The sequence below is a fragment of the Cucurbita moschata genome, unplaced genomic scaffold (assembly GCF_002738365.1).
Source record: "Cucurbita moschata cultivar Rifu unplaced genomic scaffold, Cmos_1.0 Cmo_Scf00018, whole genome shotgun sequence".
In the NCBI taxonomy this organism is placed as follows: Eukaryota; Viridiplantae; Streptophyta; class Magnoliopsida; order Cucurbitales; family Cucurbitaceae; genus Cucurbita; species Cucurbita moschata.
Genome location: NW_019268534.1, coordinates 3877874 through 3904837, shown reverse-complemented (window position 1 = coordinate 3904837; position 26964 = coordinate 3877874). Strand labels below are relative to the sequence as shown.

Below are 26964 nucleotides of genomic sequence, written 5' to 3'. Positions count from 1 at the left end.
AAAGTATATGGTCGAGTTCTACGTTGGTTAATTAAGGGGAAGAATTTGGGCATACACGTAACAAACAATATCACTACTGATATGAGGCCTTTTACAAAAACCGAAAACAAAATTATGAGAGTATATATTCAAAGTATTGTGAAATTCTATTGTTCCTATAAGCGGTACCATAGTCATGTCAATAGAATCTTTGCAGGTGTATTCATAATGACTCACGCGTCGAGCAAAAAAGTTATGAGCCTCGAAGGTATACGATTATAGTGAAGATCTACAATAGAGCTCTATTGAACTTGTAATATGTTCTAGCGAATATGAGTCGGATGATTGTTTAAGATAATAATATCATATTGTTGTAAAGGCCCATTATTTCTATTACAGTAGACAGTAAATTTCATAGTAAGAACGAACATATTTTATCAACTTTAAAAACATATTAGGCAAATAACTTGAAACAAGAAATTGAAGATATGTTAAGTCCACGTATAGCTTTTAGCCTCAGTTGAAACAGTGATAGAATTGTAAAGACATAACTTGGGTCTGAACACAAAGACTACCTTTTAACGACGATGAAAACCACAAAATTTTATATTTTTTTCCCTTTTTTAATTTTATGCCAAAACATAAAGTTTATCATTAAATTATACCATTTTTTTTTAGTTCAAGGCAATAATTAGAAATACCTTAATCCTAAACTTTATTTTATTAATTAAAAATCCTTTATTTTATTAATTAAAAATCATACTCCGTCCAATAAAAACTTAAAATAATAAAATTGAAAGTTCAAATAATTTGAAAATAAAATGATAAAATATCTTAAAATTTTAAAATATCTAAAAGTCTGAGTTCTAAAACGGAAAATAATAATAATAATAATTTTTTAACATTTTAAATACATCATATACCTAATAGACATTTTGAAAGTTTTAGATGCTAATGTTCGAACTCTACACAAAACAAAAAGCAAAATGACATAAGTCCAATTTGAGCATAATTCAATGATATATGACATAAAGCTCTCGACGAAAAGACTAGAGTTCACTTGTAGTTGCACTCGGAAAAAAAGAACTCAATTGCTTTATCACAAAGCATCTCTTCTAAGTGTTACTCGTTCCATAAACGCTAGTTCCATATAACGCTATTAAATCACTTCTAAACGTGGCGATCAATCATGGTAAAAAAAGTACTTATGAGGTGAAAAAGAATGTTCACCTTCAATCATGGCTTTAATCAAAAGTGTCAAACACTCTTTGCTTTGAGGGTTCATGAGAGAATAAAAAAAAAAAGCAGAGGAAAAGGGGACTACTAGTCGGTCAGTCATCAGAAAGCGATTGCAAAGTCAAAGTCTTGGCTTCCCTTTAATAATACTGTACCTTTAGGTGACTTCTTCTAGCCGAGACATCATACCTGTTATTTTATGTACAGACCTGGTCTCAATTCACATTTTTCAGACTCTTATACACCAAATCTAACGTATTTATCAACCCGGGGGCTGAAGAGCGTCACCGACGAAATATTAAAAACGACGTTTAAACAAGACCTCCATGTCTGCAATTAAAAACAGAAGAGGAGATTGGATTTTCAGGTTGATCCTATGTTGAACTTGAAATTCAAACTTTATATTTTATTTCATGATGACAAATGCTGCTAATGTTTGACCAGAATATACAAAAATCTGAATTGATAAGGCTTAATCCAGTGGTGCAGAGCCAGAAACCAAGGAACAAAATTGATAGAGTCTAAAATAATCGTAAAACGTATTGTAACGAACGAAAAGTTGTAAGAAAATACACGAACTAAGCAAATGGTATGGACAAAAAAAAATACCATGATCTTTGTAAATGAGTAGATCCACTTCGAACCAAATTTGACTGAACTATCTGTGGTTGATAAGATCTTTTCAGGCAATGTACAACTGAAAACGCAAAACAAAGAGATATAAAGAAGAGAATGAGCCAACTCTAATGGTAATATCCATTCAGGAAGTAAAATGAAAAGAACATAGAGATGATAGAAATACCTCATCCGTTTAGTACCGCTGAGAACGTATTTACAGCATAGTTCCTACAAGATTATCGAAATAACGTCAATGGAGAAATAATCTTGATATGAATCTAGTCAGTAGATTACTGTGAAATCCATTCTCACCCTAGGTGAACAAAATTGCAGATCATATTTCAGAGCAAGCACCAGAAAATGGAGTTCTCAGGAAATATAGTTCAACTTATTTCATCTAAGTGGGAAGGCAATGCTATCTGAAAACAAGGCTTCCATTCTGTTGAACTCTTAAACTTTCTATAAGCGACTGGTAGAACGATTTTAATGCCTTGATGTCACTACCCTGCAAATGAGAACCCATCAGAATACGAAAACTGGTCATCATTTTAGGCTAAAATTATGAAATGTTATTTGCAGGAATTTTGTTGACACTTGTTCATGAACTTTGAGACATTAATAGCCAGACAACCCTTGGATTACTCTATCTTATACTTCAAGTAGTTTTCTAATATTATGTGTTTATATATCACGCACTTCACTAAAGCATAAATACCCTATACCAGGCTATTGTGTTTTTAGCGCGCTTCTCATTCATAAAACAAATACATAAATGCATAACTGAGCGGATTTTTCTTTTTTCTCAAACCACTTTAGGTGGATTTGACCACTTGATCTAACCCGTCAGTAACGATATTACTTTAAAATCAGGGAACAGATAACAAACCCAATAAACATCATATAAAACGTGCTTGAAGTGAAATTTTGTTCACCCTCCCAACCATAAGATATCCTTACAAAAGTCATCTACGTTATGTTTTCCTTTTCACTTTTTTCATGACAGTTTACATATCGATCAACCGATTTCACATAAACACCCCAAAAACATGAAACATTTGAGGTCAGTAATTCCAAAAGAAATGTAATATTTAAGCATGTGGAAACCAGTGTTTGAAGCTGAACATATCAGCCAGAAAGACATCTGGGTTCATTACTCCTTTTTTATTCATGAAGAAACACCATAAATCTATCATACATTACAAGTAGAGAAGTGACTTGCATGAATCACCCAGATTTTATAATTATATCAAATATCAAATAACAATTAAAAATGCAAATATAAATGGTCACAGTTTCAACTAAGTAACCTTTCCGATACGTGTCAAACGAAGTTTTAAATGATGCCAGTAGGTACCTGCAACTTCTGGCAATACTGCTCCGCCAAATCTTGAGGGCAGTGTGCAGTTAAAATACCCTTCGATACAAAATGTACAAGAAAATCCTGCCCGAATTGCTCGTACATAACCTTTTGGGCCACTACAATTTCTCCCAGCAAAATTAGCTGCATCCGAAATAAACGAACAATAAATAATGTATATAACAGAAAATATAACAAATAGAATATTCAACCATATAATATTATGCAACTCTATTCTTGGGGTTCAATAATAAATGAAACATAATTCGGAAAAGCATCCTCACAGTATTTGCATCATGTAATTCAAATGATTTGTCAAGCACACTGTACAAACAACAGTTTGTTGCAAAGCCCTCCATTATAAAACTTTGGAAGCCAGGCACCTGATTCAAAATCATAAAAGTAGTAAAACATGTTAAGAAGAGGGTGTTCATATTTTTCAAGGAAGAGAAAAGACACGTAATCAACAAGGAACGCATGAGGGGTACGGTTACCTTTTCTTCTCCAGATGGCCGAGCACACCAGTCCTTAATTAATTTAATGAATATCTGTACACATGCCTAGATCACAGAAAACAATGATCAGATTCAGACAACCAAATACATACATGAAAAAGTAAAAGAATAAATAAATAAATAAAATCTGAAGCATACAAAGCTGTCAAATACAGAAATCAATATTATACCTTTCTAACAAGAATATCTTTATGATTGCACGATGTATTTAAAAGCAACTGCATCATTGGTTCTAGGTAGCTTCTGCTTTTAGGGGATAAAAATATGGAAGATAGATCATGCGTGGTGATCACATGAAGAAACGTATAGACTATTCGTTGAAGCTCTTGTAGCTCACGAATTTCCTACAATGACACAAGGGCCTTGCATAAGATAAAGGATGGAAAATTCTCTCTTCATCAAATTGAAAGCAAACCATTGAAGAATTAAGTTTTATGCTCGAAGTAGTTCAACAGAGGTCAGATAACATATGCTCATAAATTCAATTTGCTACAGTGTAAATTCAGCATTAACAACTACCAAGTAAAATAAAAAAAACGAAAGCCAAATCACCCGATTTAAAATGCTGATTCCAACATGGACACCTCAATATAACACATGAAAAATGTTGCATAGAAGTACAACTTGGGTTCCACTTCAGACAATGTAATGAAGGATTCCTATCAAAGCTAGTACCCTAATTTTTAACCATTTACCATTTAGAGTTTTTTTTTTTTTTTTTTTTTTTGAAAGAAAGACCATCCCAAGATTTCTAGAATTTATTTTCTAGTACATCACTGTCAAAACAGTGACATGAGAGCAGAAACCAAATCACTTGCCATATTTGAAATGCACAAAAGGTGCATTGATGCCAAACCCAGTGTCATCTTGAAGATGCCATTTAATGATATAATAAATATAAAAAAAAAATCAGAATTAAAGAATTCATTAAGAGTACCTCAATATTGGTTCCAGGCCCTGAAGGAATTGAATCTCTTGGTATAATGCTGAATATCCGACTAGCAATTGTTGGAAATACATCCTCCAAAATGCCATGGACCGAAGTGCTGAACTTGCAGATGAGTTGATTAAGTAACACAAGGAAACCAACCATCTCCTTCGGCTGCAAGAAAACATGCAATCGAATTCAAGCTCTAAAATAATTACATAATAAAAATGAACAAGCTTCACTCAAAAAACAAAGGTGTCTCTGATTACTCCTTTTATCAGATTTACTAAATGGATCAAATGCCAACTGAATCTGAGTTTATCAGTACCTCACTCTCTTCAAGCAACTGCTCCAATGCCTTTGGAAGATACGGAAATACAGATGCACCTAAAGTCTCCACCATTCGATGTATAAAAGAGAGGACCTTAATTCAAAAGAAACTAACATCAGTGCCGATGCAGCTTATAAAATATGGAAAAGGAAGTACCTATAAGGATCTATATCTAACCCTGTACCTTAGTCCGCAGAGGCTCTATTTTAGGAAATGCAACAAGGACTTGGAGAAGAACATCCAATGTCTGAATTGAAGAAGATTGTGCGTCAGTTGGTACATGATTACTTGATAAGTAATAATAACTCAATGAATGGCAGTTTAATTCATATTTTTCTCCATTTAATCCTCAATAGAAGCTAGAAAAATGCTAGCAAAATGAATCGATTAGCCACAAGCCTATTAATCTAATTGAACATCAGCTAGAAAGACACTATTTATAGGTGGTTTTACATATGTTTCTTCATTCCGAGTTTGAAAACTGGCAAAAAAAAAAAAAAAAAAAAAGGTCATGGAAGCTAACCTGTTTGAACATCAGACCAATTGCAGGACGACTTGTTGTGACAAGCCGCTCATTGAACCCCTGGATTACCAAAAAAGGAAGAATGGTAAAATTGAGTTGAGAAAATCTTTAACTCATTGGATGAAAAAATTGTTCTATTACAGAGACGTCAAAGAGACCATCCACACTAATACACGTTTCAAAAAAAAGAAAATACTATATCCAAAGAACGAAAAAAGTGGGAGATAAAAATGTTGCTCCCAAGAGAGAGGTTATTAAAGAAAGTGACCTTGCTGAGGGCATTAATGGCCATAATTATTTGCTGAATGGTAGTAATCTTTGCAGCAGCCTCCTCTGGAATTAATGCCTTGGCATTCATGAGCACCGCTTCAACCTAGATTAAAGCATGATAAGTTTTCTCCAAATTTATATAATAAATATACCCAAAATAAGAGATCCAAACATTTAAGAAAGATTATACTAGCAAATTAGTGACAACCTGTTGACAAAGAGGCTTGAGCAAAGATGATAAGTAATCAGATTGCTTTTCCAGTGGCACATCTTCCATCCCAATCAGTAAACCAATTGCCTGTAAACAAATACATTAGGTATGCAAACAAAGAACAGAACAAAGCACCACTATATGCCCATGCATGCACTCGGAATAAACGTTAAACCATATAAAGATGAGTAAAAGGGGAACCTCAAATATGTGGCTTCCATCTTCAGACCCTGAAAGTTCATCTGATGCAAAATTTGAGCTTGTAAATCGTGCAACGGTATCCTGTAAACTCTGAAATTTCACCATGACGACAGAAGCTAACTCAGGGATACCCAACGTTGTGTGAACTATTACAAGGGAATACAAAGTTTCAAAAGTTGAAACGTGCTTGAATAAAAGAGGGGATTTATACCGTTAAAATTGTCTCAATGTAAGGAACGAACTTCACTTTTAGAAGCTTCACAACCCTCATGAATAGATAACTTGCCCTTCTACTAACGTTGATATTGGGATGGTGTATGCCTCTTTCATCAAGAAAGGCAGCCAAAACAAAATGAATAAATTGAGAATTCTCCTGCACTGCCTTTATATATCGAAAAATTGTTTCCAAATATATAAGTGCAACTAGCCTGTTAGAATGGCAAGAAAACCGTGTGGATAAAAGCATTGTCACCAACTCCCCAATAAGTCCACTTCCATTTCTCAATACTTCATCACTGATTGATTCCCCATATGCAAAGAAAAGTGTAAGTGAAGCTTCTACCTCTTCAACATTTCGATCTGATGAGGAAGCAGCAGCACTTACTATTGAACTTCTAATAAACAACTGAGTTACATCAGGTGCTACACGACCCACACTACGTAAAAGTACCAATAAATCCTTCCTAAACTCCACCATTCTACCTTCTTCTTCTCTCCCAATCTTATCTAGGATATCAAGATTGTGTCGGTATACAGGATCATAACAGATTTGTGCATGGATCACTTCTAATATTTGACTCAAGTGAAGAAGTTGTTTCTCCGTCAGTGGAGAAAGGCTCTTCATGGTGGCAACATAACCAGAAAGGAATTGCACAATGCTAAAAGCAGAGTCCAACTCACATTTTTGTAATACATAGAAAACAGACGGCAAAACTTCATTTAGCAGCTCCAAAGAATTACTCTTCGAATCTTCGGAACTCAAACGTTTAAAACACTCCAAAACCTCAACGGCATAACCTGTAAGTAAGCTAGCTACCTTTGCAACCAAGTCGGAGTCACTATCTTCAGCAGCAACCAGACCAAAAACCCGGCTTATTTGTAGACTCTGCAACAGGGTTAGTTTTGCCTGATGATCCATCCGCTTCGAAACAACTGCCAGTAAACACCCTGCTGCAGCACCACGAAGTTGTTCCAGCAGCCCATCAACTAAGGTTAACTCAAATAACAATGGCAAAATCACATCATTTACTACTAACCCAATATCTATCCAAGATATGTATCTTCTCATCGCATCCAACACACTTGCACACAATTCTTGATCAGAATTCTTATACATAGACAAAATGTCATACCAAGCTCCAACAATTGGCGAGACACACTGTTGTCTTATGGCATCCTTAATCCGCCCAGCAGCTGTCACTTCCTCAGGCGTTCGAGGGTAATCCATGCTAATCAACTCATCATCCAATGTATTCAGAACCCGACAGAACATATCAATCACCACGGGCCCTTTTCTCAAATGAGATAAGAAATCAACAAAAACAGAAGGCCAATTTAACGGGTAATCGAGGTAAATTAATGTTACCAAAACTTGAGCAAGCTTGTTCTTTATGAAAGCAGGACACCGTAAAATTCGAAGTGCGTGGTTCTCATCAATACCCTCCAAACACACAATGGAAAACACTGAATTTCTAATGAAATACTTCTCATCGACACTCATCCACGGATAACGAACCCGAATAATCTCATGAAGTGTTTGCAAGCACCAAAACTGAACCTGAACCATGTTCGAAAAACAAAGCTTCTCAACACACACACTACATATTGCCGATTCCGCTTTGACCTTATCACAATACTCATTAGCCTTTAATTTTAAGTTGGAATCCACATTGCTCGTTTCATCAAACATGATAAGTATTGCTTTCTCCAAGTCATCCATGGCGCTTAAAACCTCAAACCCACAGCCCAAAATCAAACAAAAAAGATATTATCAATACCTTATGCAGAATCACTGCAAACCAGCGATTACATAAAGAACAAGCCAGATTAGGAACAAAAATTCTTCAAGGGTTTTTGTGAGGTTTGTGATGTGAAGTGAAGAACAGCAGTGAGAGAGATCGAGATTAAGTTCTCAGAAAGCTTACCTTTTATTAATGGATTCAGATCAATTCACGGATCTTTATAATGCGTAGTGTTTTAGGAAGCTTTCTAATGGAACTTAATTCGTGGGCGTTTTCGTTTTTTCCTTCCCTTTTCCCTCTCTTTTCCTGTTCTCCCCTCTAGGGTTTGTGATTTGGAGGAAGTTGCCAATTTATACGATAATTTGTAATTATCGTCCCAGCGGAAATTAAATAAATAATAAATATTTTTAAAAAAATTGGATAAATCGTGTTTTTTTTTTTTTTAATTCTAATTCATATAATCCTCCAAGATTTCATAAAATATAATATTTAAGATATAAAATAAAATAACTATTTAATTAAATAATTGATTTTAAACAAAATAAAGTGAGATTATAATGGTTGGAAATTCGGATTAGCGTTAATTAATATTTTTTTAAAAAAAGGAGGGTAAAGTTGGCAATTAAAAAAATACTTCCGACGTGTTCCCTTTTCTCGGAATATAACTCCACATGATATAACTGAATAATCCTCACGCGATTGTCAAAAAATGTCATGCACGCGCCAAATTAGTCATTAAATTGCTCATGGGAAGACCGCCATTGACCAAAGTACCATCCGCCAGTCCTGCATTATGAAGGGTAAATTAGTAATTTTGAGTTCTAGTCTGTTGGGACTTGATGGGCTTTATCAAGTAGGCCCATTATTGAAGATTCTGGGCCCAATAACTGAATGAGCTCACGAATTCATAGACAAATAAAAGAAAAACGATTATTATATTATATATATATTTTTTTTTAACGGAGAGAATTATATAATTACTAAATAATATCTAATTAATTTTCATAATTTAATATAAATAAAAAGTATATTAAACTTGCCTCGAGCCAAGTTAAGTGATTTCATAGACAGCCCACCCGATCACGTGGTGTGGTTTTTTGCAAAGCGATCGGGCACGTGCTAGCCCCTACATTCCCCCAATTGGAAAAGTCCAAATTTTCTTTTTATTTGACAATTAAAATCCGGATCGATTTACCTCGAAATTCCAATACTACCCTTTTTATATCTTTTCAAATTAATTTTAAAATAACCATTTTTCAATAATTTAAAAAATGAGTACAAATTAGTAAAGGTTGTCTCCATATATTTGTTTTTTTTTTTAATAATTTAAAAAATAAATAAGCAAAATAATTATTAAACCAAACCTTAAATTATCTATCATCAATTTCCAACACAAAAGTAAACATAATTTAATTTTTTAGTTGACTTTTTTTTTTTTTTTTGTTAATGTGTCACTAATCAAGGATTTTAAAAATAATTTGGAATAATCTATTATATTTTATAAATTAATTTTAGTCTCCAATTAAATATTTTTAAAATTGAGGAAATTGTCAAACTCGTTTAAAATAACTATGACGATAATTACAATAAAAATATAATAATAAGAGATAAATATTTGCCGACGTAAGCGATATCCACTAACGAGCGCCAAATAGGATTCAAGCATTTTTATTTAATTTTCCTAAATTATCTAGTAAAATAATTTATAATATTTTATTTATATAAAATTATGATAATATTTATTATATAACACCCAACATATATTTAATTTTTAGATTTTTTCCCAGGTATTATAAATTAATAAAAATATATATTAACTTCTAAGTTTCAATAATACCAAAAATAATTTGTTAAAAAAAACCATTAAATTTTAAAAAAAATATTTAAAAACTAACTTTAATTTTCAAAAAGGTTTCAAATATATGGTCAAATTTTAAAAAATTCATTAATACCTCTAATTTTTTTAATTCAAAATTCAAAATTACAAAAATACCCTTATCGCTAATACTCTTGCACTTTAGAAAAAATAAACAAGTTTGAAGATCTCTGAAATTTAGACAAATAATTTCGTTAATTATACTATTTTTAAAATTTTATGAATATTTTCTTAAATATGGTATTAATATTAATATATTTTTTTAATTTTTTGAGTCGAAAGATACTAATGAAACTGAAATTTTAGAGTTATTTTTTAAATAAAACATTTTCATTAAAATAAAATTTTAAAAATTTTAAAAATTTTAAAAAATTCAAAGTAATTTAGAAATTAAGCCCTACCGGCCCGTTGTATCAAAATCCTGGGGAAAACACTTTATTTAAAAGTGGTTTTCTCTCAATGACGCAATAATTCTAATAATTTATTTAATATTAATTAGGCTTTGCGATAAGCTTGAAAAAAAATATATTATATTTTGGATTTATTCCCAACTTTTTTTCCTTTATTTATTCTTGAATATGTTGCCTTATTTTGTCGACACATAAGAAAAATAATATTTTAATTATGAAAATTTTCATATTTATTTTAAATTATATAAAGAATAAAATAAAATTTAAGTGAAATTATTGGGAATTCGAATCCATGGAAGCATATATCGAAATAAATGAGCATTAATTTAATAAAATAATATTTTCTAAATTCCATCCTCGTCGGAATCCAAATTCCGGCGTTCATTTGGCCGGGAAGAAGGCCACGTACATTTTCCGGTGGGAATTGGAATCCCAATCTCTGTGCTCGAATATGGGTATTATTTTTATATATAAAAAATCATCAATAATTTTTTAATTTAAAAAACTTAGAAAATACTTAGAAAATATATGAATCAATTAAATAATTTTAAAGTCTAATATCAATCAAATAAATAGGAAATTATGTTTGGTTTATTGTTTTTTTTTATTATTATTCTTAAGTAAATATTCAAATTTCTAGCTAAATTAAAGATAAAAAAAAAACAATACTGGTAAGTTTAATTATAAAATAATTAAAAACTAAAAATTAAATTGTTATTAAATAAATCTTTTAATTTTTGTCCTTTTTAGGCAATAAATTAATGGCAAGTTTAGTCATTAAATATTTAAATTTGTATTTAATAAGTGGTTAAAAAAAGTAATTGGCCCTAATATTTTTTTTTTCGATTTTATAATTAATAGGTATTTAGATATTTAAATAAAAATTAAATTAATGGCCACAAAAATTTAAATTTAGATTTCCAATTAAAGAGGTAATTATAATTTAACAAATTCTTTAAAATAATTAAGAAAATTTAGCAGTAAGTTGTCAAACCTAAATTCGTTGCCAAACAGACCCCTAATATGGAATACAGCAGTTATTTTGATGTGAGGACATTTTCGTAATTTCACTGTTTCCAGATTTTCTCATTTTATTTAGGCTTCGCTGTATTGTAATGCAAATAGAAAGCTCTCGCTGTTCCTTTCCATTTTTTCCTCACCAATTCCCTCTTCGTCTTCGACACTTCTTCAAGTTTCGTTCTAATTTTAGTTCAATTCCAGGGTATTTTCTTCCTCCTTTTTCATTTTTTCATTTCGTTTTGTATAAATCTGTATAGTTTTCTTTTACATCGTTTATGATTTTCTTTTTTCGTTCAGATTTTTGTTTCCTCTTCTTCTGTTGTTCGGTGCCGTTTCCACTTCTTTCGGAGGGAGAAAAGTTTCGAATCTCTCTGAAAGTTGATTGTTCTTCGATTATAGTGCTGTGTTTTTCGTTTACTGATTGGGTTTATTGAGTTTATTAGTGGGTCATTGAGGAAATTTGCAGTCTATTGTGTATTTCTTTCGTCTCAGCCGTATAAAATTGTTCGATTCTTGGTTTTTGTGTTGAGTTTGATACTAAATTAGTCGGATTAGCGAGGAAATTAGTTGGTTCGTGATCAGAAGAAGTTAATCGTTACTGTGCGATTGCGATCTGAGTTGGAGCGGCAAGTAGTTTGCTGTGCTCAAGAACATGGGAGTAACAACGATTGCTTTATACGCCGGTTCACCGAGCAGATTTTGCTCTACACATCTGTGTCAGATCAATGCTCATTCGAGTTTCGATTTCGAAACTGGTTCTCGATCTTCATCGGCGTTGTCAACAGCAATGGCTTCTCAGAAGCCAGTGGCCGGTGGGCTTTCGCGCCTTTTCTCCGCTTCTCCGGTCCGGCATGTATCGTCAACGACGAGTCTTTCCGGTTGTGGAGAGGAATTGGGATCGTTATGGCATGATAGAGGGGAGGAATTGAGTAGCTCATTTCGATATTCTTCGAGCAAGTATTTAGGGTCTCCATTGACAAGGGATTGTAGCCCGGTGTCAGTGTTCCAGGGTCCGGTTTCGTGCTGTAGTAGTGGAGTTGGTTCATTGGCGAAAAGTCCTCCGATTTCGATTTTGAATTCGAGAGAAAAAAGTGGGGAAATGAATTTCCAGAGCTCAATTGGAGTTGGATCGAATGGACTCTTCAACGGGTTCTTGAGGAATGCTTCAGGATCATATGTGGATGCTCACAGAAATGCTCTTGATGTGAGTTCATCGGCTGTGCTCATGGATGAGTTGACTTTCAGTTTGGAAGATGGGTTTGGGGAATGTACCCCCGAGCCATATGCAAGGGATATGCTTCTTGGTGCACAAATTAGGCATAAGATCTTTCTTGATGAATTCGTGATCAAGGCATTTTATGAAGCTGAAAAGGCACATAGAGGACAAGTATGAGTTCATTCTCATGAATATCCCCCCTGTTTCGATCCGTGGCATTAGTGAAGATGATTAAACTCGTGTTCTTTCTTTGCAGATGCGAGCCAGTGGAGATCCGTACTTACAACATTGTGTGGAAACAGCGATGCTGCTGGCTATGATCGGTGCAAATTCCATGGTGGTTGCTGCAGGACTTCTGCACGACGCGATCGATGATTCATTCATGTGTTATGACTACATTTTAGGGACAGTTGGAGTTGGGGTTGCTGATTTAGTTGAAGAGGTGAGTAAAATTTTTCTCATGTAATTTGATTAGGCACCGATGAATGTTGATGAATGTTGATTGGGTTTAGAGCCTATGAGCTCTGGATGTGTAACCACATGTGGAGTCTGTTATGTGAACTTAACTTTGATTAGAGCATGTGGTGAAATCTCTGTCTATTGTGTACTATAATTGATCTTAGATGCTTTGTGTGAGATCTCACATCGGTCGGGAGGAAAACGAAGCATTCTTTATAAGGGTGTGGAAACCTCCCCTTAGAACCGTGTTTTAAAAACCTTGAGAGAACCTGAAAGGGAAAGTCCAAAGACGACAATATCTGCTAGCGGTGCGCTTGGGCTGTTACAAGTAGTATTAGAGCCAGACATTGAGCGGTGTGCCAGTGAGGAGGCTAAGCCCCAAAGAGGGGTGGACACGAGGCGGTGTGCCAACAAGGACGCTGGCCCCAAAGGAGATTAGGGGGTCCCACATCGATTGGAGAAGGGAACGAGTGTCAGCGAGGATGTTGGGCCCCGAAGGGGGTGGATTGCGAGATCCCACATTGGTTGGGGAGTTTAGGGGTGGATTAGGGGTCCTACATTGATTAGAGAAGGGAACGAGTGCCAGCGAGGACGTTGAGCCCTAAAAGGAGGTGAATTGTGAGATCCCACCTCGGATGGGGAGGAGAACGAAGCATTCTTTATAAGAGTGTGGAACCTCCCCTAGCCGACGCATTTTAAAAACCTTGCAGTTTTGCTTTTCTCACGCAGTTCTGTACTAAAGTCAATTTTTGCTTTACATTCGTGACAGTACTTCAAACTTCTTGTCTGCTAAATTTCACCTTGTGATTGTTTAAGGTGTCTCAACTAAGTCATTTGAGCAAGCTTGCACGCGAGAACAATACAGCCAACAAAAGGGTCGAGGCAGACCGCTTGCACACCGTGTTCCTTGCCATGGCAGACACGAGGGCCGTTCTCGTTAAGTTGGCCGATCGTCTGCATAATATGACGACACTAGATGCATTGCCATTGACCAAACGACTAAGATTTGCCAAGGAAACTTTGGAAGTATTTGTACCATTGGCTAATCGCTTAGGAATATTGAGTTGGAAGGAGCAATTGGAAAACTTATGCTTTAAGCATCTCCATCCGGAAGAGCATAAAGAACTGTCTTCTAAATTTGTGGAGTCATTTGATTCAGCAAGAGTAACTTCTGCTATTGAGAAACTAGATGAAGCTCTGAAGATCGATGGGATTTCTTACCATCTCTTATCTGGACGCAATAAGAGCTTATACAGCATATACTTAAAAATGTTGAGGTATGTTCTCTCACTCTCCATTTCAATTTTCACCTCTAGTCCTTTAGTCCTCATGTAACGCTCCAAGCACACCGCTAGCAGATATTGTTCTCTTTGGACTTTCCCTTTCGAGCTTTATTTCAAGGTTTTTAAAACGCGTTTGTTAGGGAGAGATTTCCACACCCTTATAAGGAATGCTTTGTTCTCCTCCTAAAAAAAACTTGGTCACCGAAGGGTATCAAAACCAGACACCGGACGATGTGCCAGCGAGCCTTGAAGGGGGGTGGACATGAGGTGGTGTGCCAGCAAAGACACTAGATCCCGAATGCGGGTAGATTGAGGAGTCCCACATTGATTGGAGAAGGGAACGAGTGCCAGCGAGGACGCTGGCCCCCAAAGGAGGTGGATCATGAGATCCCACGTTGGTTTGAGAGGAGAACAATTAGGGCGTGGAAACCTCTCCCTAGCAAACACGTTTTAAAAACCTTAAGGAAAAGTTAAAAAATAACAATATCTGCTAACGGTGGGCTTGAGCACTGATCTTAAATAGGTTCAATGAAGTTAGCCCACCGATCTTAAATAGGTTCAATGAAGTTAATTAGCTTTTTTCTATTCATGATCTGATATTTATGAATTCTGAAGTGAACTCTACATAATCTCATTAAAAGTGTGTACTTTTCATTCTTATCCACAGAAAGAAGTTGGCCATGAACGAAATCCACGACATTCACGGCTTACGTCTTATTGTAAAAAACGAAGAAGACTGCCTGAGAGCTTTAAGAATAGTTCACCAGTTATGGTCTGAAGTGCCTGGACGATGCAAAGATTACATTAGTCGACCCAAGTTTAATGGGTATGTTGTGGCTCAAAATGACATCTTCTCCTGTATCCTTTATTTATTTGTTCTTTCCATTTCTTACTCGACTCGATGATTTGAAGGTATCGATCTCTACACACGGTTGTAGTGTTTGAAGACATGGTGCCCCTTGAAGTTCAAATTAGGACAGAAGAGATGCATTTGCAAGCGGAGTTCGGCATTGCAGCTCATTGGAGATATAAGGAGGGTGACAGTGAGTACTCTTCGTTCGTCGTTCAGATGGTCGAATGGGCTCGATGGGTTGTCACGTGGCAGTGTATGGCTATGAGCAAAGATGGATCTTCCGTTGGCAACGCTGATTCCATTAAGCCACACTGCAAATTCCCTTCTCATTCTGAAGGCTGTCCATATTCGTACAAAACCCAATGTGATTTTCAAGATGGACCTGTATTCATCGTAATGATTGAGAATGACAAGGTTTGTTACTCGTTTTCATGTTATATTAGTTGAACGTTATCGACTTCGGTTAAGTGATGTCATTGAACAACAGTATTTTACTTACTGCAGATGTCAGTTCAAGAGTTCCCTGCAAATTCGACGATCACAGATTTAATGAAAAGAATTGGGCGAGGAAGCTCGAGATCGACCTCCCATGGCTTTCCCATGAAAGAAGACTTGAGACTAAGGGTTAACCACGAGCGAGTGAACGATCCAAAGTGCAAGCTAAAGATGGGTGATGTGGTTGAGCTAACTCCTGCCATACCCGATAAGTCGTTGATGGAGTGCAGGGAAGAAATCCAGCGAATGTACGACCGCGGAATCACGGTATCGAACCCCGGTCTATCCCCAGTTGCTCCTACAACCGTTGGTTTTCTGGAGCTGACCATAATTTAGATTGTCTATGATAAACGTCTTGTGATTATCAAATAACTCTGTATATATAGTGCTCTCTGTACAGAACAACTCAATAGTAACTGAAATTCAACAAAGTTCATAATCAAAATTGAAGCATTCTTGTTTGGAGTTCATTCTTAAACACAGTATTATACAATAGATTGATAACATCCAACAATACCTCCCCCAACTTTGAGTGAATCTATATGAAATTTCAAAGACCCTTTTAATTGGGGAAGTAGAGGAAAGCGAAACAAGGAGGAAAAACAGCTATGTTATTTTTGGACGTTTAGACAAAGGGAAAGATACTCTCTGTGGGGTATGTTGTTGAGGTACTTCTGTGCTGGGTTCTTGGGATGGAACTGCGTCGACACCTTCGTCCTCCTCTGTTTCCTCCATGGCTTCGACTTGTCGCTTCCTCGGGATTGCCAGTTGATAGTTGGGACTGAGCAATGTATCTTGATCGGGTGGGAGCGCGATACCAGGCCCGCCAATTGACCTTGGCAATGGAATTTTATTCCGGTTTCTAGCCAACTCTAGAAGAACCTAACAAAAAAGAAACACATGGTTAAAACACTTTTCCTTCAATAGGAGAGAAGATAGCAAAAATCCGTGAATATGATCTAGTATTACTCCCATCTAAATGTGAGATCCTACCTCGGTTGCGGAGGAGAATGAAACATTCTTTATAAGGGTGTGGAAACCTCTCCCTAGCAGACGCGTTTTAAAAACCTTGAGGGGAACCCGAAAGGGAAAGCCCAAAGAGGATTAGGCCGTTACACTAAATCTCGTTATTCGAGACTACATTTCTTTCCCATGCAGATACTTCAAGCTTCCAATGGGACTATTAAGCAATCTTACCTCTCTTGGAGGAGGTTGAGAGAAGCTGAAATTAACTTTGGACTGGATAGCAAGCTTCACATCATCACAGTCGATAGCAGCCTTGCCAGCATGCTCCGAGTATACTTGCGCATCTGTCAATACGTCAACGACGTAACGATACCACAGCTCAAGAAACTGGTGTATAACTCGGGGTTCATAATCTTCAACTCCCATTGATTTCAGAAGTGTTTTCACAATCTTTGCATCCCTTGGCAGGTCCTCGTCTCCCTCAGACATCTCCTTAACGCCCCTGTCACCTGCACAAGAGATTTCAATCATTCTTGCAATCTGCTAAACTGATATTCTATCAAACATAACCAGCTTGTTTTACATTGCACGTTTGATAATTATGAAGTAGAGCATTATTTGAAGAAGGCAATAACAATTATAAGTTCCTAGACTTTCATATGCTTTGTACTTATGTTTTGCTCTTTTCTCATCGTTTGATTGTTTAAGTAACAACGTGAACAAAATAAACAGTTCAGTGATCGAATAGGATTTCATCTCCGGTATGATAATTCCAGCAACTTTCAGATACAGCATACTCTAGAGATGAATTCAATGTCTTTCGAAATTGATTTTGAAATCCATAGTTCAATCTTGAAGCTTGAAAATAAACAGAGAACGACAACAAATCGGCTTCTCAAACTTAAAATTTCACACTATTCCCACTTTTCCAGCCTAGTTTCTCCCAACTTCAAACATCCAAGTGACGCGAGAAAACGAAATTTCTAAATTACATGCTACGATTTTGTTTCAAGAGTCAGCAATTCAAAATAGAAACCATCAAAATCAAAATAACAATCAAATGACGAACAAATTCGACCCGTAAAATTAAATGCCCTAAAATCGTCTGAGAAATCATCCAGAAACAATTGAATGAAAGTGGAAAAAAAAAGTAGGAACTCGATGGAGGAATCATGAACGGAAAGAAGATAAACAGCAACGTACCCAGTTGAGAAGGTCGAGCTTCGGGCGAGAAATTAGTGTTTTGGTTGTCATATCCACCTCCACCTCCACCTCCACCTCCACCTCCACTTCCACGACTCATCGTCTTGATTCCTCGCCCTAACAATTCTTGTAATTTGAGTTTCACTCAAAGCTTCAAAGATCAGCTTCCAAGCCCAGATGTCGCTCTTCGTTCTCGTCTCGTCTCCTCTCCTCTCCCCCAAATTAAGCGCATAGAAGTCGTGGTGTGTCGGATCCGGAGCCCCGAGAAATGCCACCCGATTTCCGATGTACGGAATACTTATTATTATTTTATTTAATCTTATTTTTTTATACTTACGATGTAATTACATTTTATTTGGTTTTATTTGTACATTTTAAATTAGATTTAGTCGGTAATATTTGTGTCATTTTTTAAATTTATTTTCTAATTTTTAAAATTTAATTCCATCTTTTACATGTGGTTTTTTTTTCTAGCAACGTATTTAACGAACAATTGAATATACTACGATTTATTTTAGGTCAAACAAGTTGTTACACAAATTAATGATGTGAAATCATAAGAATAGAATAGGAATAAAAGTGAATCTTATCTACGAATGCAAGAAGTTATTTTTTAAAGAATCTCGTTATAAATCCCGTTTGCTCTAACACTAGCAAAGGAAACTTTATTCATTTCATGACTCTCCCCGCTCTTCTGGTCGATATTTGATGAGTTTTTTGTTCTTTCAACGACAAAAATGATAACTAGTATTTGTAATTTGATGTACGAGTAATAACACGTTTAAAACATTAGTCTTTAACGAGTAAAACTCACGAGCCCTCGATTGCCTTTTGAAGGGGAGTTGCTACTCCATCCCAAAAGCATTAAAAAGTTGTATATTCTATGCTTTTGAATACAAGATAAGAAGTTGAAAGATAAGAATCTGGATCGAACAAAGAAGTTTTCGGTTTAAAAAAACAAATGGAAACTAGAGTCGATCTCCTCAAAACTAAGAACACAAGAACACGATTATAAGAACTATGAACACAAGAATGTGATTATAAGAACTAAGAACACGAACACGATTATAAGAACTAAGAACACAAGAACACGATTATAAGAACTAAGAACACAAGAATGTGATTAATAGAACTAAAAATACAAGAACACGATCATAAGAACTAAGAACACAAGAACAAGATTATAAGAACTAAGAACACAAGAACACGATTGTACAATCTATAAGACAGATCCTAACTAAAAACACAAGAATACAATTATAAGAACCAAGAACACAAGAACATGATTGTACAATCTATAGAACGAATTGAGAACATAAGAACACGATTATACAATCTACAGAACGAACTACGAACACAAGAACATGATAGAAGAGAAAAGAAGAGAAGATAATGCATTTGAAAACAAATGAAGACAACAAGCCCACCTCTTAAATGACAAGATAATGCCTTTGAAGACAAATGTGGGGAACAATTAGTTAGCTTTCTTATGAAAGCCCACAGAGTTCAAAAATCAGCTCAGACCTGGGTACAGCTTACAGATGACACAAAACTAAGAACTGTGTTATACATAGTCAAATGATTCCTCAACTGTTTCAATGAACCCTTCCAAGACAGGGCAGGCTGCTACTTTATTTTATGCAGAAGAAGCTCAAACTTCTTGGTTTGCAGATATTATTATTACAGAGAATCTGAGAAACATGGATCTCATTTGAACTACTAAACACCCGAGCCTCAAATTTCAAGCATTTTTCAGTTCACTAGTAAAACTCACCAGGTTTGTCTTTGCTTTGAATGAGAGGGACACCATCTTCTCTCCAAACGATCCGATCGTCGCATAACGCTGCTACTACCTCGACATAAAGACGATGCTCCTCCTTAAGAACTCTAGCTGCCAGATCCTCTGCTGCATCATTTGCAAGCACAGGAACCACTCTTTGAGCAAGAATCTTTCCAGTGTCAAAGTTCTCATCGACTAAATGAATCGTCGGACCGGAAAATCGAGCTCCGGAGGCAATCACTGCCTTGTGCACCTTCATTCCATAATACCCTTTGCCTCCAAAAGCAGGAAGAAGTGATGGGTGTATGTTTATTATAGATTTGGAATAGGCTTGGATCAATTCCAGGGGTATAAGTTTTAAGTATCCAGCAAGAAGAATGAAATCTATCTCAAAACTTCTAAGGGTAGCTACAAGATCAGAAGCAGATAAGCCATGGGGTTCATCTTTTGTTTTGGGAAACAAAATTACTGGAATGTTCTTACTTCTTGCATATTCTGCACCACCACAACTACTTTTGTTAGTAACCACAACACCAATTTCTCCATGAATTGATCCTTCTACAGACGCCTCGTGTATTGAACGAAAGTTGGAGCCTCCACCGGAGACAAAAACAGCAAGTTTCTTTTTCCTAATCACAGTTCTTGAAACATCCCCTTCGAGACTGGCACTCGCAACGATTTCACAGTTCTTTCTACATGCGATATTCTCCTTGAACCAAACACTACTCGAAGTGGAATGATTGGTTCGGACAAAGGACGAACGAGAAGAATAGGAAGGAAACTTCAAAAGGATCGGATGTTTAGGAGATCGAACCAACGGAATGGACAGATTTGGGCAAAACCGAGAGAGAGAACATTGAGCTTCCATTTTAACTAAACCAACACCAAAATCGATTGTTTTTAAGTATGAACAATCGAAGCAATGTTCACGATTACGCAAAACCGGTGTCCGATTCCATCGGTTTGAGCTTACAGACGTTCATCCATTGTAATAATCGAAACTTGTAAGATGAATAAGGAAGATAGAGAGAATACCTAAGAACAGAAATGGGTGAGAAGATGGGCGAAGAAGAGATGCGGCGGAGGACGGCGCCAGCAGTAAGCGCCGTGGAGGAGGAGGAGGCGGCGGCAAGGCGTGATGGAGCTACTGAACTGCTATAAACGAAGGGAATCAGGCGTGAAAATGGATGGCAAATAAGCCGGCTATAATTTAAAATCCTTTTCTTTTTTCCTAATTTTTTAAATAAACGCTGTTGGGCTGGGCCGTTGGAATACTGGGCTAAACCCAATGTAATTCTGGAATACTGGGCTTAGCCCAATATAATTTCTTAAGCCCAAAATTAACCTGTGTGAACTTGAGCATCTTCTATAGAGTTTTGGATAAGCTTCATGTGATACAATAGTATAATATAAAAATGCAGCCGAGCCGAGCCGAGCAAGGCCCGGAGGGGATTGGGCGGGGTTGGGGACAGGGATGGAGAATGTGTTCTTGTTTCAGTCCTCGTTTAGTTAACGGATGAAATTTTTACCCGCTCCCATTCTTCGTCTAGAATAAAAACTAAATCTTAACATTAACCTATTTAATTTTTGTTGTAAAATTTAGAGTAAAATTAACCTAATAAATGCTTTATACTTTAAAAAGTACGAAACTTTAACTATAACACATTGGAATATCTACAAGTTACATAAGTTTGAGAGAGAAAAAAATTAACTTAATATTACCTTTGAATTTTGTACTTTATACCTTAAAATTTTCTAAAGTTTCCGTAATATCCTTAAACTAAAAAAACCTACACAATACTTCATGTATGTATATATATATATATACGTATGTATATATGTGTATATGTATGTATGGTTACAGTTAGTTTTGAATTGAAACGATAACACAGTTACTTTTGGATTGAAACTGTTATTGTCTTTACATTTTTTTTATTTAAAAAACACCTAAGTATTAATGAAACTTTTAAAATTCAAAAATAGAAAACACTGTCAAATAATTTTATTATTTGTAAAAGTAATTTTATTATTTGTAATAGGTTTCAAATAGTATTAAATTTTTATTTTAAAGTTGAATGATATTATTCAATTTTTTTTAAAAGAAAATATAAAGTCTATATATATAATATATTATTAATTTAGAAAAAAAACACGAAAATTAAAAAAAAATATATATATATATATATATAGATATATATATATTTTTTTCTTATTTATTTAAAACGCAACAATAATTAATTACAAGAAATTTCTAGTAGAGAAACATTGATTCCGTTCCTAATTGTTTTTATAATTCGGAAGCAGAGTAAACGGATGAACTATCGGAATTGGACATTATTTGATTTTTGTGCGTCGGAATTTGATTTGATATATAGAATTGGTTGGGAACAATTTGCCCTCTACGCTACCAGTTTCCCAATCCTACAGTTTTCTCCCGCGTTGGTCTGCGTTATCACTCGACATTCGCGTTGAAACCACCGCCATAACTGCCGCCGCGGCGTTTCTGCTCTTGCTCGTCGGTTGTACCGGTCGCTGTCTCCACCGCATTTAAGGAGGTAATTGTTTTCACCGCCGCGGAGTCACGGAATTCACTCATGTCCTCATCGGAGCAAGCCCTCGTCTCTTTACTCTCTCAGTTTGCTTTATCGTTTGATGGAGCCGTTTTGGGCGCAGCCCTAGCTTATGCTGCTGTTCGTACCGTCCTCAAACTCACTGCTTCTTGCTCCGCTCTCGATGAGCTCCGTAAAGCTCCTTATGTTAGTGTTTCTGATCTTCGCCATATCATTTCCGATGGAGATTCGGGACAATCCGAGTCCGATCATAAGCTTGTTGTAGTTCGTGGCACCGTGGAGGCCAGGTCGTCTGTGGAAGGTAATTGGAAGAGCGTACAGCCTAATGTATTGATTTCTCAGGAGTCCGGAGATAGAGCGGTGATTATTCAGCGTACTCAAATGGTAACTCCTTCCATATTTCTGTTAGACTCTGCGCGACTGTTCTAAGATTTTGTTTCTTTTGGGCTGCCGTTCTTCTCGCGCAGGATAAGTGAAAACTGAGCTATGCAGTTTAGAAAATTGCACGATTAAAATTGATATTCCTCCGCTTGTTAGTAGTTATACTTGCAGATTGTTGTGACAGTATTCGAACAATTTGATAGCTCCACCAAAATTGCCAATTAATCGACTAACTTGTGTATCTTTTAGGATTTTCACATTACAAGGTATCTAATCTAGGTTCTCGGTTCAAGAGATGGTTATGATATGATTCTATTCTGGACGAACAATGAAAGAGACGGATCACCGGGTGAAATGGCTGTTCGATTATGTACATAGGTCTTCTGGCGTCGCGTTGTGTGTGTAAACATACGATATGGGGATTAAGTATTTGGGAAATCCTGAACTCCTTAACCAACATAACTTCATTATGAATTTAATCTTGGGGAAAACAAATTTCTCTTGTACCAGTATTAACTATTGAACCTCATTTGTTCTGCAGGTGTTTGTTTTGCTTCCCTTAGGTTATTCAGTGTGATGGATATGTGTAGATAATATCCAGTTCTATGAACTAAAGCTTTCTTCTTTGTAATATGTGATTGTGTAGTGCATATTCAACGAATGGAAAGGCTTCTTTGGATGGACTTCTGATTTACGTGCAATTTTTGGAAGAACCTTTAGAAAGCAAGAGTCGACATCACTTAGAACGGTAAAGCCTAGTCCTATATCTGTTATTGCTATGATTGATTCGCTCTTTTCATTACACTTGCCAACAAAAGATCTTTGTATTAAATACCTCTTCGGCCTGAATGATATGGAACTTTGTGATTCTTTCTGTGAATAAAGAATAAATTGAAGTTTTGGGGCCATAAAGTTATGTTCTTTCCTGTGGTTCTCTATTGAGTCTTTTTTTTTTTTTTTTTTTTTCTCTCATCGCATTTGCAAGTAGGTTTGTAATGCTGCCTCTTGAAAAATGGTTCCAAACAGAGTAGGCTCAAAGACATACCCATAGTGGAATTTATTGTAGCTAACTTATTGTCTATGAAAACTAAATCTACATGATATGAGATTGATGTGTGGCCGTTTTAATTTGTAAAGTCTTATGTGATGCTGAAATTTGAGAAATTTTTAACAGGTTCCTTTTGTCCTTGTTGATGAGGGCCATTCACCATATTCTGATTTTGTTGTCGTTAACATGGATGGGTCAAGACATCCTTTGCCTCTCACAACTGTGTATCATCAACTACAGCCCGTTTCGGCTACTCCTTATACCTTCCTTCAAGCACTTTTTGGTCATGAGTACCCTGTGAGTTCGGCGATCTTTGTTGAAGTTGAACACCTCTTTTTAATGGATTTTAGCAAAAAATTATTTATCATGTTCTACTTTTGAAGGTTGGAGTGCTTGATGAGGAGAAAATACTTCCATTAGGAAAAAAAATCAGTGCTGTTGGCATATGCAGTTTTAAAAATGGAGTTCCTGTGATAAAGTCATGCAAGGATTTTCCCCATTTTCTGTGAGTTTATCCATTTTGAAGTAGATCATATATGCATATCATATTGATAACAAATGTGTTCTGCCTGCTAGTGGTGGACCACCCCGTTGATTGGGTTTGGGGCTCTGGATGTGAGTTTAACTAGGTTTTAGGATCGAGCCTCCGAGTAGAAAGCTTTTGTTGTCTGTTGGAGCTAAATGGATTTTTGTGTATTTGATGTATGGGTCTCAATGCTATCTCTTTCTCCTCTCCACACACGCGCACACACACGCACATATGTATATATATGGATATATATAGGTTCTCTCGTTCCCTGTTGAAGTGTGGAGATTTTGGTTTATACCTAAATTAATCAAAACACGTATTGTCTTGTCAGTGATGCTAGCTAATTGCTAGTCCCTCCTATCCCACACACCCCCCCAAAGTTTAATAAATAAAACACTGAAAAATTAAAAGAAAAATATGATTCAATTGATTTTGCTTTATGTAATAAACTGAAGCCGTGCTTGATGTGTGACATGTAGTGCTATTTCATCTTTGTTGAATATTGGGAATAGCATCTAATTAGTGACAAACATTATTCCTGTTTGTTCTTCGAGATAATATTCATTGGAATAATGGAAATTATGATGATGTACTCTTCTTTGCAGATGTGAAATGACCAAGGATCAGATGATTTTAGATCTAGTCTTCAAAACAAAATTTCTGTTCTGGAGTAGTGTTGTACTTGGTTCGCTGTCGGTTGGCGTTCTTGGTTATTCTGTTGTGAGGTATTTTTTACTTTCTTAATTTCTTCTTTTATTTTATTTTGCGAGATATCTTGGTGTTGAGGATTCTCTTCAGAAACTGTGCTCAATATCTTGGTTTGATATTTTATTTTGCGAGATATTTTGCGAGATTTTACGAGATATCTTAATATCAACATCCATTCTCTTCTTCAGAAACTGGAATAGATGGAAACAATGGAGGCAACAGAGACGGTTACAGGATTCAGGGAATGATTCCACCATGTCACAACTGGATTCAAACAACATTCCGATTTATGGTGATTTTGGAACTGCATCAGACAACGAGGAAGCAGCCGATCCAGAGGACGAGGTATCATCAAACGTTCCAGATGGACAGTTGTGCGTGATCTGTCTCATGAGAAGAAAGCGCTCTGCTTTCATTCCATGTGGTCATTTTGTTTGCTGCGAACGTTGTGCCATGTCAGTTGAACGCGATTCAGCTCCCAAATGCCCCGTCTGCCGCCAGCAGATCCGTAGTTCTGTGCGGATTTACGATTCATGAGGAGAAACAAACGATCTGTTCAGGTTCTAACCACGACACATCTACATATACACATCTCATTCATCTGGATAGCCCTTTTTTGCTGATACTGTTTGAGATTTCATATCTATGCCAGTCATTCCCGTAGGCAGCAGATCTGGAGTTTGTCTTTTCATATCTATTGTAACAATTTATCCACGTAGTCGGTATTTTGATCACAGAGTTCGTTAAGAGTTTCTAAAGCCAGATTTGAAGTGATATCTCTTGTAAATACCAGATAGTATACTCTTTTACATTGTAACTTGGTGATATATGAGATGAAAAGAAACTTCAATATTGGCTTTGTTATCATTGTTCTCTCCTCTCCTCTTTTATGATTTGTTGTTTTAAAGAACTAGAAGTTGTTTGGATGATTAAGACACAGATATTAGAGTTTTGAATTGTGAGATCCCACGTTGGTTGGAGAGGAAAACGAAACATTGTTTATAAGGGTTTAGAAACCAATCCTACGTTGGTTGGGGAGGAAAACGAAACATTGTTTATAAGGGTTTAGAAACCAATCCCACGTTGGTTGGGAAAAAAAACGAAACATTCTTTATAAGGGTTTAGAAACCAATTCCACGTTGGTTGGGGAGGAGAACGAAACATTCTTTATAAAGGGTCTAGAAACCAATCCCTAACATACGCGTTTTAAAAACATTGGGGAGGAGAATGAAACATTATTTATAAGGGTGTGGAAACCTCTCCCTAGCATACGCGTTAGAAACTTCTCCCTAGCATACGTGTTTCAAAAACCTTGAAAAAAAGCTCGAAGAAAAAGTCTAAAGATGACAATATTTCCTAAACGTGGACTTGCAAATCTTTCCACCTCATATGATGAATTGAAAAAAATGACAATATTTCCTAGGGGTGGACTTGCAAATCTTTCCACCTCATATGATGAATTGAAAAAACTGTGCTCTCAATCGACTTAGTGGCTTCCTTTCTCCAAAGTAAAAAACTTTGATGCATCCAAAAGAAAGGAAGGCTGAAATCAAGAAAGAAAATGGTGTTGCTGAAGGACTCAAATTCAAACACAAACTCATTGGTTAATAAGATCCAAAAGGTTTCTCAATCCTGGGTTTTAAGATCCAAAAGGTTTCTCAATCCAGAGGTGGAGATCCAAAATAGACATATCTACATTCTTATACGTCAAATAATATCAAAAGTGTTGGTTAATATTTTTCACCTAGAGAACTAATTGGATTGTTGCAAGCGTAATGAACGGGGTGCTTTGGAAGCAACAATTTGTTACCGAGCCATATTATTGAGAATAACGAAAACATCTCTAAATACTAATTTCCCCTATCCGAACCAAGTTTGAAAGAAACTAACTTCTTTCCACGATTCCCATTTCAAATGAAGAGTGCAGCACCTGATAACTCAAGGATATGTGATAGAAGTGGAGTGAACTAAATGCACATGGGAAGTGAAAAATCTGCAACTTTTAGAAGGCCAAGGACCAAGATGAAGAGGTTCCAT

At 36.0% G+C, this 26964-nt stretch overlaps 5 protein-coding genes across 8 annotated transcripts; 2 read left to right on the top strand and 3 right to left on the bottom strand.

The window, feature by feature from the left end:
* Nucleotides 1-1328: 1328 nt before the first annotated feature.
* On the bottom strand, nucleotides 1329-8447 carry LOC111456004 (exportin-T-like). 2 transcript variants are annotated; one of them, XM_023097694.1, is made up of 16 exons: nucleotides 6381-8447; nucleotides 6170-6259; nucleotides 5966-6055; nucleotides 5756-5860; nucleotides 5488-5547; nucleotides 5149-5211; nucleotides 4962-5057; nucleotides 4643-4807; nucleotides 3876-4049; nucleotides 3685-3750; nucleotides 3475-3573; nucleotides 3188-3334; nucleotides 2146-2338; nucleotides 2018-2061; nucleotides 1825-1912; nucleotides 1329-1545 (listed from the first exon to the last, which is right to left on the bottom strand). In XM_023097694.1, the coding sequence occupies exons 1-13, from the start codon at nucleotides 8106-8108 to the stop codon at nucleotides 2249-2251; spliced, it is 2973 nt and encodes a 990-aa protein (XP_022953462.1). In that variant the 5' UTR covers nucleotides 8109-8447; the 3' UTR covers nucleotides 1329-1545; nucleotides 1825-1912; nucleotides 2018-2061; nucleotides 2146-2248. The 2 variants fall into 2 exon arrangements, with proteins under 2 accessions (XP_022953462.1, XP_022953461.1); XM_023097693.1 differs by lacking the exon at nucleotides 1329-1545 and having other exon boundaries at nucleotides 1601-1912; nucleotides 6381-8120; nucleotides 8314-8447.
* A 3106-nt stretch (nucleotides 8448-11553) lies between these two features.
* Nucleotides 11554-16207, top strand: LOC111456005 (probable GTP diphosphokinase RSH2, chloroplastic). Of its 2 annotated transcripts, XM_023097696.1 has the most exons (7): nucleotides 11564-11638; nucleotides 11734-12823; nucleotides 12909-13094; nucleotides 13928-14388; nucleotides 15062-15220; nucleotides 15307-15661; nucleotides 15752-16207. In XM_023097696.1, the coding sequence occupies exons 2-7, from the start codon at nucleotides 12089-12091 to the stop codon at nucleotides 16076-16078; spliced, it is 2223 nt and encodes a 740-aa protein (XP_022953464.1). In that variant the 5' UTR covers nucleotides 11564-11638; nucleotides 11734-12088; the 3' UTR covers nucleotides 16079-16207. The 2 variants fall into 2 exon arrangements, with proteins under 2 accessions (XP_022953463.1, XP_022953464.1); XM_023097695.1 differs by having other exon boundaries at nucleotides 11554-12823.
* Nucleotides 16160-18154, bottom strand: LOC111456006 (transcription initiation factor TFIID subunit 9). The gene is made up of 3 exons (XM_023097697.1): nucleotides 17912-18154; nucleotides 16940-17217; nucleotides 16160-16624 (listed from the first exon to the last, which is right to left on the bottom strand). Exons 1-3 carry the CDS (start codon nucleotides 18009-18011, stop codon nucleotides 16349-16351), a joined length of 654 nt encoding a protein of 217 aa, XP_022953465.1. The 5' UTR covers nucleotides 18012-18154; the 3' UTR covers nucleotides 16160-16348.
* Nucleotides 18155-19320: 1166 nt separating this feature from the next.
* Nucleotides 19321-20880, bottom strand: LOC111456613 (phosphoribosylglycinamide formyltransferase, chloroplastic). Its single transcript, XM_023098569.1, has one exon. The coding sequence runs from the start codon at nucleotides 20557-20559 to the stop codon at nucleotides 19672-19674; it is 888 nt and encodes a 295-aa protein (XP_022954337.1). The 5' UTR covers nucleotides 20560-20880; the 3' UTR covers nucleotides 19321-19671.
* Nucleotides 20881-21943: 1063 nt separating this feature from the next.
* Nucleotides 21944-25779, top strand: LOC111456504 (E3 ubiquitin-protein ligase SPL2). Of its 2 annotated transcripts, XM_023098391.1 has the most exons (7): nucleotides 21944-22645; nucleotides 23289-23390; nucleotides 23817-23987; nucleotides 24074-24195; nucleotides 24825-24944; nucleotides 25116-25487; nucleotides 25580-25779. In XM_023098391.1, exons 1-6 carry the CDS (start codon nucleotides 22286-22288, stop codon nucleotides 25462-25464), a joined length of 1224 nt encoding a protein of 407 aa, XP_022954159.1. In that variant the 5' UTR covers nucleotides 21944-22285; the 3' UTR covers nucleotides 25465-25487; nucleotides 25580-25779. The 2 variants fall into 2 exon arrangements, with proteins under 2 accessions (XP_022954159.1, XP_022954158.1); XM_023098390.1 differs by having other exon boundaries at nucleotides 25116-25779.
* The last annotated feature ends 1185 nt before the right edge of the window (nucleotides 25780-26964 follow it).